We start from the raw sequence: 13,749 nt of genomic DNA, 5'->3' as shown, positions 1-13,749 counted from the left end.
GGACCTTCTATGAAATAGCAGTTTAATTGATTATGTTCATTCTAATAACAGATTTGACTTAGTTAAACTTCATTTCCAGTTGTACTGCTTGGTCTAATGATTTCCGAGTTTCATGACAAAAAAAAGCGTAGTATTTTTTAAAGGACCATTGACTTCTATAGTGATTCTCCACTCTTTTCTAGTCCCTTTTGTCTGTTGGGTCAGGGTCTAGTAGAATTTCTGACAGTAGAAGCTCTGACAGGTGCAGAGCTGGCACAGACACCTCTTGCACGTGACTTGCCATTGGCCTTTGAAGAAAGTTGTGCAAGAATGTGAGAGGGGAATTGGCCAAAGGGAACTCATTTTTAACTATTCCAGCTAATATATAATATATTATTTTGAAAACTGCTATATTATAACGTCATTTGTAAAAAGTAGAGATGTCTTGTCTGGACTTCTGGTTGTCGTCTAGTTCAGCCTGCCACTCAGAGCAGGACTGTTTCCATCATTAGGTCAGGTCAGCTGTAGCTTTGCCTGGAGGAGTCCTGAAAATTTCCAAGGAGGCGATTCCATCCCCTCCCTTGATAATTTGCTCTGGTGTTGCACTGTCTTCCTAGTATAGTTTTTCCTAATGTCTGCCAAGCCAAAATCTGTGGCCATTACCCCTTGTTATGCTGTTTGCCACTACCAAAAAGAGTTTGGCTCTGTCTTGTTCTTTACTCCCCCTTCAGTAATTGCTGGTTGCTGTTAGGGTTCTCCGTAGCCTCCTCTTTGCCAGACTGAACAGGCCCAGCTGCTTCAGCGCCTCCTCACAGGTCTCTGACCATCTTGGTAGCCCTTTGCTGAAGCCTCTCCAGTATCTCAACATCTTTACTGCACTGGGGTTACCAAAACCAGGCTCAGTAGTCCAAGTGCAGCATCACATGTACTGAGTGGAGGAGAATAAGAACTTCCCTTGATCGTCCTGCCATATGTCTCCTAATGTAGCCTAGTATGCCAGTTGTCTTCTTTCCAGTGAGGGAGAACAGTTTAAAGATCACATTTTCAAGATTTTCAAATAAGTGTTTTAACAATATTTTCTCAAGCGTGGCAGTTTAAAGTTTACCATTTAAGTACGTTGAATACCTCTGACTTTATCCCTTATTTTTGTACTCTTTACTGCAATAGATAACTTACATTTTTTTTCAGTCAGTGACACTATTTGATTCTGGCCTCAAATCATCACTCCCTCTAGTAAGATTTAAGTGGCATCACCAATTTTAGCAAGTGAAAGATTTTTCCTGCTGATTAAAGTGATAAGTGGACAAATTTTCTTGTATTTATTTTATGATCAGTTTGATATTTTCTGACAAAAATTTAAAAAATCTACAGAACAGGTTCTGAAGTCTGTAAATGAACACTTGTGTATGTCCTTTGTTAAAAAAATGCTTCTGGAGAATGCTCAAAGGCAGTTGTCCTATCAAAAAAAAATCTATTTAAAATATGTATTACAAAACAGGTAAATCCTTACTAATAGCATTTTTACTCCTAGTCAAAGTTCTGAATTAAGTGTGGATGTATGTTTTCTAAAGACAAATAGCTGAAAAAAATTAAATACTTAAGGAAATTTACCAGAGTTATAACACATACTAACATGTTGGGTACAGCAGATGGAACTGTAAAATTGTGTTGTTTTTTTTTCCCCCCCCAGAAAACAAGCAGTCATACACGAGTTGGGATTTTGAACAATCCTTCGTCAAAAATAAAGGAAGATAACACAACCGTTGCAAGAGGAATTTTGACCGCTTTTCTAACCCAAAACAACAGCAACTTAAAAAGTTTCTTAAGTAAACTCACTAGGGAAGAGACAGCAAAATCCCTTGCTGCTGGAACTAAAATTACTAAATTCCTCATCCCAGTGAGTGCAAACTCAATTAGACTACTTTCTATTCCGTTTTACGTATATTTTATTGTAAGGAGATGTTGTGGAGAGTAACAGTGTTTGGCCAAATGCTGTGAAGTTTATAACCCTTATATGCTTTCTGCTCAAGCAGATTCTGATTTTTGACAATTTTTATGTGATGAAGAATAGGGAATTTCTCTAATATAAAGGAAGAAGATACAAGAGTACTGAAAAATACAGAGTATGGATACTGGATTATTGAGACCAAAGTAGATTAATGTTTAATTGGTTTGTTTGTTGTTTTTTTTTAAGCTATGTCTTAATTAAAATTACAGTATTAATATTTGTCAAGAATTAAGACTTCAGAAGTAACTGTTTTACCTTGCTGATGTGGTTGTGAGCGGTAATTGGCACAGACTGAAGCGGTTGAGGTTATAAGCATTGTATAAATCTAGCCATCATTTTTCTGGTGTGTTTCTATGAAAACTCATTGGTTTAAAATACAAATGTTGCTGACTTCGAAGTTCACACATGGAGTAGAGCTGAGTTACCAATAACAGGTGCAAACTGTGGTGTTTCTTTCAGAAAGAGCTGTAAACTTCAGTATTTTTAAATGGGAAGATTTGGAAGACTAAGAGAAGTCTCTGGCACAATATTGAAAAATTAATTAGCGGGTTCGGGTCATGCTCTTATTTCATTGTCTAATAAATTATGAAAGACGTAGAGGTAGCTAATTAAGCGGTGTATGCCCGTTACTAATTTATTTTGTTATATTAATTGTATCTGAATTAATCTGTTTGATTGGTCTGTATATTTCTAATGAAGAAATACACATCAGTAGAGTTTAATATAGCAGGATAGTTTTGACAGGTGAGGCACAGTGCCGTTGTGTGCATGGCGAAGTTCCAGCATTATTTCCCCACTTTGAACATTGATTTGTTGTGTGTCTTACTGGATGATGTTGCCTTCTCCAAAACAGGTTTAAGTCATATCCAATGTCCACATTAAAGTGACTGTTAGGTTTTTAGAGTAGTATGGGTTTTTTATACCTTTCTTCTGAAGGTGAGAACACAGTTCAGTCGTTAACAGAGTGTGTTATTTTTCATGCAGCTGTGCACTGGATCTTAGAAAAAGTGTTTAACTTCAGGCTCAGCTTTCCTCTCATGATTATTCACAGTTGCCCAAGGGTAAAAACTGCACACTAGCTAGTCGGGAGACCGTGGCTCCACACCGATAGTCATGTACTTACACTGAAGCTAAGGTGGTTGCTGTATTCTGATTTCTGGTTACAATGTAACTTGAAGATAATCTTTGCTTACTTCAGCTGTTATGCGATTTTGCTGAATCGTTCCATCATCTCATACTTTACCTTTGCTTTAGGGAATGGATGAAAATACTTTTGAGAAGAAGTACAACACTTTAGGACTGGATATAATTAAAACCCACCAGATGTTCTGCCAGGAGGTTCTTAAGCTGCTTCCTGGGCAAATGGCCATTATGAGCAATGGCAGGGTAAGAGAGAAATTAATTCATCTCTCAGTCTCTTTGTAGGTACTTTTTATTTCCTGGAACTTCAGTTTCAAGCTAAAAAAATGCATTATATTGATTTCCCACTTTTTCATTCTGTTGGTAGAGAGTGGTATGAATGTTTGCCTTGGTTTTTGTATCCTACTAATTTTTTATTAGCTCCATTCCATTGAAGCTAATATGTACCTATGTCATTCTGTCAGCTATTTAAGACATAATCTGATTAAATGTTAGACAAAATTCTCTAAACAGGATCATATTTGCTGTATTATTAATGATATTGAAGAGTAAATACTTATCCTGCAATTACCTATATTGTACACATTTGCTATAGGATGAACTACTGCATATATAATAAAAAATAAGTTATATTAAATAGGGAAATATTTCAAGCTTTTCCATTTTTGGAAGAAACCCACGTTGTTCATAAATATTGCATTGTTCTATAGTCCTAGCTCTTTTTATTCACATAAAAGTATAGTTGTTTTGCTGTTTCAATTTCTTGTATGTATATTCTGAAACCAATAGCCTTTATTACAGTGTGGCTATAGATGAACTGTGATTAAAAATACAGAGTTGGGTTCAATATTTAGTACTTGTTAATGACAGTCAATACCTTACATTACAAATACAATTTATACAAACTACTTTCTAAGTTTTTTCTATTTATTGCGCTACTATTAGAAAGATATACAGATACTATGTTGGCATCTAATTACTGGAAACTCTCTTTAAATTGTGTTCTTAGTTACTCCTGTGCATCCTAAATGGCTTCTGAGATATAACTGAAATACCACTAACAAACACACAGAAAACATTTTTGTTGATGACGCACAAAAAAATTGTCTTGGCTTTTTTGTGTTAATGAAAAACCCCATACCTAAATATGCAATTCTATTTTATAAATGGTTATTTCCATCTTCTATGCCTTAAAAAAGCTCAAATAATGTCATATATTAAGTTTTGAGGAAATACTTTTCTTATAAATACTCAGATAAATTTGATAATATTTATCTATCTGAAAGTGTGTTTTCACTTTAAGAGTTGACTTAAAAAAGACCTGAGATGTCCGTCATTTCTATCCTTGCTATTTCAGCACTGAAGTTTGTTTTTTATGAGCAAATAATTTTTTTCTAATTATGAATTCTATTGGTATTTCATAACCATACTGTAATTTTCTTTTTCTCATACATCATTAATACTAATAAAAAATTCAGAAGTGGAAATTTAGTTAGATGACGTCTCATTTCTAGGAAGCAGTTGAATTTCGAGAGAGAGGCATTCAGCACCAAACTTACATCATTGACATTCTACATCCTGGGGGCACTGTAGGTTCTTGAAGCTGACTTAGGTCAGTTTAGCCTGGTAGGAAATCCAAAACACATCCTCTAAGCTACTTTCTGGGACTTTAAGGCACCTACTTTTCCTTCAGGCAGCCCAAAAAAGTAGTAGTTCTGTTTCTTGTCTCTGGACATCCTGCATTTCTTATCCTTTGCTCTTGGCTTCCTTTCTATCCATTTTGCTTCGTCTGAAGAGCCTTGAGAAGTTAAAATTGTGTTCACAGAATTAAAGAACTAAAGACAGTGGTGGGCAGACAGTAATTTCAGTTTCAGTTTAAAATAATGTACCTAACAGGGCTTTTTCTTAAACACAGACTTGTATTTGTTTCTAAATAGTGTACTCCTTTATGTAGGTAGGAATAATGAAAAATATTGTGGATGTTTCCATTGCAACTGTTCTTTGTGACTGGTAACTAACTGTAATTGCATAACTGTAAAAACCTAATCATGTATAGTTACTATACAGTTTAGTACTACATAGTTAATAATATTGATAGATATAGGGCTAGGGGTTTCATATTGAATATTGTGCATTCATGTAAAATATTAGTAAATTTTTGCTTACAGAAGAAACATATTTGGGATAGTCTACACTTAGTAACATTTTTTTTTTCTTCTCTATCCAAGGTACTGGGTCCTTTAGATGAAAATGAATTCTATGCAGAAGACTTCAATTTGTTGGAAAAAATAACATACAGTACCTCAGCAGAGAAGATTAAAGCTATTGTCAAAGAGATGGGAAACAGTAGTAAAATGTAAAATTATTTTACATTTTGAGGCTTGGAGATGTACTGCCTTCTTTATTGCCTGTGACTAATAATCCTTTTGCACGGGAAATATGAGAAAACGTTCATATATATAGTCATAGTACTCTTCATACTATATACTTGTGTATACACTCTGCATGCACTTAGTCAAAGTGTTTGTTGTTTGCATGCTATATATTTGCTATCCTCTTACTTAGCATCTGAGTACTTTTACATAGACAGGTTTAACTGTTCCTCATTTCCTTTTTAGCATTTCCCTGACAGACTTAGTATACTTACCTACTCTTACCCTATTTCTAGAAGAAATGGCACATGTGCTAAATTTTGTATCACCTTTATGCCTGGCTAATTTTGGTATGTAACATAGTTTTCCACTATGCGTATAAACTATATATGTTCGTTTTCAACTGCACATGTCATTTACCCTGCTATGACAGCCTCTTTGGTACCTCGTTGCTGCGGCACAGAGCAGAAAAAAGGCACCCTGTGTTATTCAAGAGACATGCACCCTTTTATCATTGGTCATATGTGTGATGAGGCTAAGGCACAAGAGATTACTGCTTAACCAAAGAACCATATCCTCTCCAACTTGCCTCATAACATGTGTGCAGCTCTACTAAGTTACTCCAAATATTTTATCTACTTCCACCGTACTTATAATCAAGAGACAAGTACAGCTAACTAAACAAATTCTACTAGCTTCTGTTTACCTGAGAGTAATTATAAAGAATAATAATAAGCGTGGTAAGTGCATCCTAAAACCACAGTAATATCTGAGTATTGATATTTGAAGTAAGGAAGTTTTTTGTCTTTGGGAATCATTATAAAAGGAGCCTGTAGAGGCATGGACAGATGTGGTGCTTGGACACCCTGCTAGACAACATTCACACATCTGTTAATTGAAGAAGCATCAAGATGAGTTCTAGCCAGCTTTTAATCTAAGGATCCAGTTTGTGTACAAAGAAGAGAGCGAAATTATATTATTTTTACAATATCTATTAACTTTCTGTGTCCAAGTATCATTTCTGTTACATGGAAGGACTGGCGCAGCTGAGAGAATAACTACCAGAAAAACAAAATCAAGAAGGGGTAGAACTATCAAGGAGATAAGTAGAGAGAGGCAAAACATATTTAATCAAATATCAAGACTTGGTGATTTTGAAAGAGAACTACTAAGGTTTCTAAGGAACTTGTAGTGAGAAATACAAAAAAGTGAAAAGACGTGGCCAAGTAAACTTGAAACTTTGTTCATTTATGTCTGTCCTTAGATGTTGTTAGAGAGGAAAAAAATTGGAAAAAAGAGTAATATAGAGCTATAAATATCAGCCGATTGTACCACCCAAACTGTGGGGCTGAATGGTAATTCTGCTAATTCTGCATTGCTTAATTTTAAGAAGTGTACAATTCACAAGCTCTAAGGCGGTAGTGGTTCTCAGGCATTGTCATGCTAAATGTTTTATTCGAAGCTACAAATCTCAAGTTGATAATCTTTTTAAAGAGTTCAGGATGTGGGCTTTGAAATACCCCTTAGGTAGACTGACATACATAAAAATGTGAATGTTTTACTCCTTTTTCTAATGAAATACAAATTTTATGTGCCTTATTTAATATAGTGGCAGTGATTTGATTATGAAAATAGATGCCCTTCTGTCATCTTTGCCTAAAACAGAGATGAGACAAGATGCCAAATTACTCAAAGAACAGCACAGGTAAGTTCTCTCTGCCATGATAATGCACTTTTAGTACTTTCATATTAAAATTAGAATGTACTTATTACTGCATAAGGTCTTTGAAAACTTGAGTAAGCATTCCAGTTTTAAAAGAAGTTGATTGTATGGTTGCATGAGCAACCTGTTCATCTGCCCTAGCATAATGCATCTTCACCTCTCTTTTAATAAATTAATCTGGAAAATCATTAGATATTACTGCCTTATCTATCATTGAAAAAAGAGTGATTACAATTGCTGTGAATAGAAGTGGTGTTCTGGAGTTAGAAAACTTGGAGTGAATATATTTATTAAAATGTAAGAAGTAATTGAACAGATTATAGCTAAAGGAAGCCCCTGCTAATTTTCGTTAACATGGAAAGCTCTAGCACAGCTTTTTCTGTTTGTGGATCCTGAGAACTGTTGTCAAGGCTAATATACATACGTTTATACTGTTTAACAGTTTGTGGCTTAGCAGTCTCATTCTTGACCATAGCTCCTGTGCTCAGCTTGACCCCAAAATACAATTACATTAGACTGTAAAATACAGCTAGATTACATTCGAATACTAGCTGATAGAGCTCATTGGCAATTAATTCCTTAAGAGAAACTGAGCAGACTGTTCTCAGGTAACAGATTTACGCTTGGCGAGGTCATATTAGTGTCATTAGTGTATTTACTTGCATGGTGGCTCCTTGTGCTTCTGATCCTAGATTTAGAAAGTGAATATGCCACAAGTGTTGTCTTTTTTTTTGTCACTGTTAATGAATGAGACCTAAAATACCAAGACGTGCATCCTGTCTTCTTTGTAATGGGATACTAACAGTAGCCATTTTTAATGTAAACTTAGCTGGGGCAAACTTTCTGGAGCATAAATACAGGTTCATTTTTTTAAAAGGACATATGATAGCACAAGAGACATGATCAAAATAAAATTTTTTTTTAATGCAGTCTTCAAATCCTTACTTGTTTTTATTGGTAAAGCTGCTCTAGTGTGCTGTGCTGATGTGCTGGCTCTGTATTTGCTGAAAAGACAAGGAGTGAAATCAGTAGCCTGTTTTAAATGGCTAATACCTTTTCCAAAGTTACACTAATAACAGGGAGTGCTATGCTACTACCATATTGGAGGGAGTTTGACTCACTAACAGTACTCACATTTCTAGGTATGGTTTTTTGTGGAAAACAAATTCAGATAGGCCCTTTTGTGTATTTACAGCACATGTTTGTTTTGTTTTTGCTTTTGTTTTTTGGTTAAGTTTTAAGGTTTACTAACTTTTCTTTCCTGTAGATGCAGAGTACTTTAACTAGGGTCTCCTTGACTTAGTCTAATCAAGTTTATCCAACTAAATTATTTTCTGGAATGCATAAAGCTTATCCATCCTACCAAGTTTCACACTTCTCAGTTGCCATTTTTCCCACTGTTATTTTAAATTGTGTTACTGCCAGCACTTGGCAAATCTGATGATTCTAGATATCAGTAAACTGTAGGCCTGTGACAAGAAGGCCATTCTTAAAATTTTGCTGTGTGTTTTCCTTTTATTTTATTGATTTTGTAATGGGGCATGTATTTGATCAATAACCAGTATGGAACTGTGTAGATTAATGCAAAATTTTAATTACCGTTCATGTTTAGCTTTTCTAGTGATATCATAGGAAGCAATAATGATTACTGCTTGAAATGAGGGAAACGTCTTCAGGAGCAGTAAAATCTAAGGTGGCTCTGATATTACAAATTCGTGCCTAAAAATATTTGTTATTTTCACAGATACAGTTTGGAGTTTTCATGTCGCTTATTTATTAATCTTTTTTAACAGTGTAGTAAAAGTCGATCCACAACAGAATGAACCATTCTATGATGTTATTGCTATTGTGGATCCATTGACAAGAGAAGCACAGAAGATGGCTCACTTATTGATTGTAAGATGGTGGTCATTTCTATTAATTTGCATATTTGTAGTTTAATATTTACTAAACTTTTTCTTATTTCCATGTACAGTGTATTAAAGGGGTAAACAAAATTTAGGTATTTTTAAAAATACATATTTGGTTATTTAAATGCATATTAAAAAGTTGGGGGTGATCTAATTCATCATTGTAAGTACCTTATTTGCAATTAAAATTCAGATGCCTCATGAACCATTCCTCTTAAAAGTGAGTCCATAAATGCTCTTTATAGTCAGTTGAAGGGAAGAAGGAGATCGTCTGCGTAATATAGAGGGAAAGTATCTCCCATCTCAAAATCTTAAGAGGCATATGCTTCTTTCCATTAAACCAAATCACCTTGGTTTTCCATGGTACCTAAATGAGGTGGCCTAACTCTGACCCATAATATGATCGTAAGAAGATTGGACTATAAACCTTTCAGTTCTTGGAAAGGTATGTCTCAGCTGATTAATGCTACCAAGTATATCTAGAAGTCTTCTGTTGTGTGTAGCTATTGATCATCTAAAGAGACACTGTCCTAAAAATATAGCTTCTAAAATTATTTTCCTTTTTTCAGTAGCTGCAGAATATTACTATACCTCAGGTTCCTTTATAGTTTCCCATGAAAATGTAAATTTTGTCTTCTCTTTATGGTGTGTTATGGTTCTGAAGCCTCAAAATTGATTTTTGCTGCCTCCTGGTTTATCTTCTTCTCTGCAGTAATTATGAAAGTTCCTTAAGTTTTTACATTGCTTTTTCCCCTCCCATTTTCATACCTTTAGGCCTTTTGTATTAAATGTTGAGGCAAAGCTCACTCTTCATACATAATAGTGAAGCAAATTAAAACTTTTAAAAATTTCATGAAAATTCTGTTATTTCAAGACTCTTGAACTACTAGCCTTTCTCTAGAACCGGATCTTTCATTTCACCATTCTCAGTTAAAATGAAAGCTTGAAATTTCCAAATGAAAATATGTTCATTTTGGAATTGTCTGGAAACTCTCTCCATTCAGCCAGAAGTTCATATTATGGTAAGTTGTGTGAAGGACCTTGTAGCTCAGATCAGAAGCCTCCATTCCCCCTAGAGCAACAGGCTCCCTAATGAGCAGTATCTTCCCTAATGCATGCTGAGGCAGATGACTCCCATGGTGTACCAAGCTGTTCAGCCATTGCAGCTCCCACTTGATTCATAGGAGCTATAGCCTTATTCAGGAAGCCAACCCTTAGCAGGGAATAATGAAATGCTGATGAAATCAAACAAATCAGAAATATTTTAATGTAGATGAAACATAGTGTTAAAAATTTTTATTATTTCTTTAAATGAAAAATAAAATAATCTGAAAATTTAAAATTATATATATCTAATTATATGGAAAGCTACCTCCTCCTGGTGTAGAGACAAAACATGCATACATATGCAGCAAGCCCCAAACTCAAAAGTTCCTACATGGATGCTTTTCTGATTATTTTGCTATATATATATATGACTTAAAGACTGTAAACTTTCAGCACTGGGATATTTTTGTATTTAAAGGATCTTTTTTTGAGTAACACAACTGGATTAGTGCCCAGTATATTGGGATGGTAGCTATTCATGGTGCAGAATTTGTGTAGTAACTACCACAGCAAAGCACCTGATTCTTGCCAGTCTGTGTTGAACGTGTCCACATTATGATTTTATGTTACCCTAGCGAAAGCATGCTATTATATTACTTTGTGTCACTTAATAGTCCCTTCAAAGATATTTTTGGTAATTTTTTCTTAAATGTAAGCAAAAAGTTAGTCATATTAAATGGAATCGAAATTGAGAAGGTGTAAAGAAGTAGAAATCATTCTTTCTAATATAATCCTACTTTAAATATTATCAAGCGGTTGAGTAAGATCACAGCTCCTTGTGAGCTTTTCCAGTGGCTCATTAACCTGACTGCTAAACTCAGACTTGGAATTGCAGAATTTTATTTACCTCCATGCTGTAAGCATTCATCTTCTCATCATTTTGCTAGTTCTATTGAATATTCTATTATAAGAGCTTGTTTTCAGTGTAGATGCTTCATATTATGATGTTGATTACTCACAAATTCCAAGTGATTGGTTGAATAATCGTGGTTTAGTGAGCTAATGCTTTTAAGATGAGTTGCAGTAACTTAAAGTAAGCGTTTTGCCAATTGACTGCACATGTAAAAATAAAACTTGGGCTTAAATATTTTTTCAAGTCATGTAAACGGAAACAATTCAGCCCTTTCTTACAGTTTGAAATACTCTCTGAAGAAAATTTCCATGCTCTTCTTTGCATTTCCTTAATTAAAGTAAACAGACTGAACTCTTCAAATACCCTGCTATATAAAAAAGGCTTTCCAGTCTTGCAACCATTTTCATGTGTTGACTTGAATGCCCTGGCTTTTGGTGTCCTCATAAGCCCTAAATACAGAACCAAATTCAGTATTCCAGAAGTTGCTTTGCTGGAAAACACAGAGATAATGCATTCTTGTCTTATTTGTCATTTCCTGTTTAAATTCCTTTGAAATGTTAATTAAGAATGACATTATTCTTTTGGCTACAATACTGTATTAAATTTCACAGTCAGCTGATGAATTGGGATGATACCTCAGTCTTTTTCAAGGTCGTTTCATTCTGCACACAACCACTTATCAATGCAGATTGCTGAAGTATCATTCTTACTGATGGGATGAGTTTTTTGGTTTTTTGTCTTGTTTGAAGATAAAGTACAATACAGGTTTACCAAGTTTTGGATGCAACATCTTTATTTGAGAATTTGTTTTCTTTAATGTTGAAAGTTCTGGTATGTTTTAGTAGATGATACCAGCTAGCACTGGTTACAAATGCTTTTTGTTCTGAATGATGGGTAGATACTTTGACCTCTGTTTTGATTTTGGTGGTCTTTAACGCACATTATGTAATACATTCCCTTCTTACTCTTTCAGTGCTGTTTAGGTTCTCATTTCCTGCTTCTTCACTTGTTTCCACCCTTATGCCAGTCCCTAGTCTTTATTTTTTGCTCAGTAGTTTTTCAATGATGGTATTCAGGTGACACAAAGGATGAGAATGAGAAACTAGGAGCGGAACAGGTCTCTAGGACTATGTAAAGTTGTGGCACTATAGTAAAAAGTATCTGTAGACAGTGTGGGTTGAACTGAGGAAAGAAAAAACCAGTTATAATAAAAGAGAGATTTAATGATGACTATTGTCTTGCTTTGTTCCCAGTTTATTTGCCATTATAGTAATTTTATATTTTAGCCTTAGTGGTATCAGTATTTTAACTTAGTTTTAATATCTTATTTGCTTTTCGAATAGTATCCATAAAGGGAGACATAGCTTTATGCTTTCAAATAAGCACTTTGGATCAGAAACTACAGAAATGAAGATAACTTGGTAAAGGTTTTTAAGAGTTCTTTAAAGAAATTAATGACTTTGTTAACATTAAACAAAATAAATTGCTCAAAAAAATAAGAAAAAAATACTGTCCTAATATTATAGTTCCTATATAACAGCATCCAGAAAAATCACGTTTTAGAAATGAATAGATGAAGAAACTGAGAAGGAACTAGAATATTTTAACTTACTGGAATGTTTTGAAGTTGATTGAATAGTTTAACACATCATTAATCTATTGTTGACATTTAAAATTATTAAATCATAGAATCCAAATAGTTTGGGTTGGAAGAGACCTTTAAAGGTCATCTAGTCCAAACCCCCCATGATGAGTAGGGACATCTTCAACTAGATCAGTTTGCTCAGAGCCCCATCCAGCCTGACCTTGAATGTTTCCAGGGATGGGGCATCTACCGCCTCTCTGGGCAACCTGTTCCAGTGTTTCACCACCCTCATTGTAAAATATTTCTTCCTTATATCTAGTCTAAATCTACCCTCTCTTAGTTTAAATCCATTACCCACTGTCCTGTCACAACAGGCCCTTCTAAAAAGTTTGTCCTCCTCTTTCTTATAAGCCGCCTCTTCAGTACTGAAAGGCTGCAATAAGGTCTCCCCGCAGCCTTCTCTTCTCCAGGCTGAAAAACCCCAACTCTCTCAGCCTGTCCTCACAGGAGAGGTGCTCCAGCCCTCGGATCATTTTTGTGGCCTCCTCTGGACCCGCTCCAACAGGTCCATGTCTTTCCTCTGCTGAGGACCCCAGAGCTGGATGCAGCACTCCAGGTGGGGTCTCACCAGAGCAGAGCAGAGGGTCAGAATCACCTCCCTCGACCTGCTGGCCACGCTTCTTTTGATGCAGCCCAGGATACGGTTGGCTTTCTGGGCTTCAAGCACACATTGCCGGCTGATGTCCAGCTTTTCATCCACCAGTACCCCCAAATTCTTCTCTGCAGGGCTGCTCTCAATCCCTTCATCCCCCAGCCTGTATTGATATAGGGGGTTGCCATGACCCAGGTGCAGGACCCTGCACTTGGCGTTGTTGAACCTCATGAGGTTCACATGGGCCCACTTCTCAAGCTTGTCCAGGTCCCTCTGGATGGCATCCTGTCCCTCAGGCATGTCAACTGCTCTGCTCAGCTTGATGTCATCTGCAAACTTGCTGAGGGTGCACTCAATCTCACTGTCTATGTCATTGATGAAGATGTACTAGTCCCAGTACAGACCCTTGAGGGACACCAC

General features: G+C 35.6%; 1 protein-coding gene across 1 annotated transcript in view; it reads left to right on the top strand.

The window, feature by feature from the left end:
• The window catches only part of UGGT2 (UDP-glucose glycoprotein glucosyltransferase 2), a 94,886-nt gene that overhangs the window by 51,134 nt on the left and 30,003 nt on the right, over window positions 1–13,749 (top strand). The window contains exons 21-25 of the mRNA XM_075089734.1: window positions 1,670–1,876; window positions 3,242–3,373; window positions 5,356–5,483; window positions 7,109–7,204; window positions 9,016–9,118. Coding sequence (XP_074945835.1) covers window positions 1,670–1,876; window positions 3,242–3,373; window positions 5,356–5,483; window positions 7,109–7,204; window positions 9,016–9,118 — 666 coding nt within the window. The remainder of the gene's footprint in view (window positions 1–1,669; window positions 1,877–3,241; window positions 3,374–5,355; window positions 5,484–7,108; window positions 7,205–9,015; window positions 9,119–13,749) is intronic.

Source organism: Phalacrocorax aristotelis, chromosome 1, assembly GCF_949628215.1.
Source record: "Phalacrocorax aristotelis chromosome 1, bGulAri2.1, whole genome shotgun sequence".
Lineage (NCBI taxonomy): Eukaryota > Metazoa > Chordata > Aves > Suliformes > Phalacrocoracidae > Phalacrocorax > Phalacrocorax aristotelis.
The sequence above is the reverse complement of the archived record's forward strand: the minus strand, read 5'-3'. Positions and strand labels throughout refer to the sequence as shown.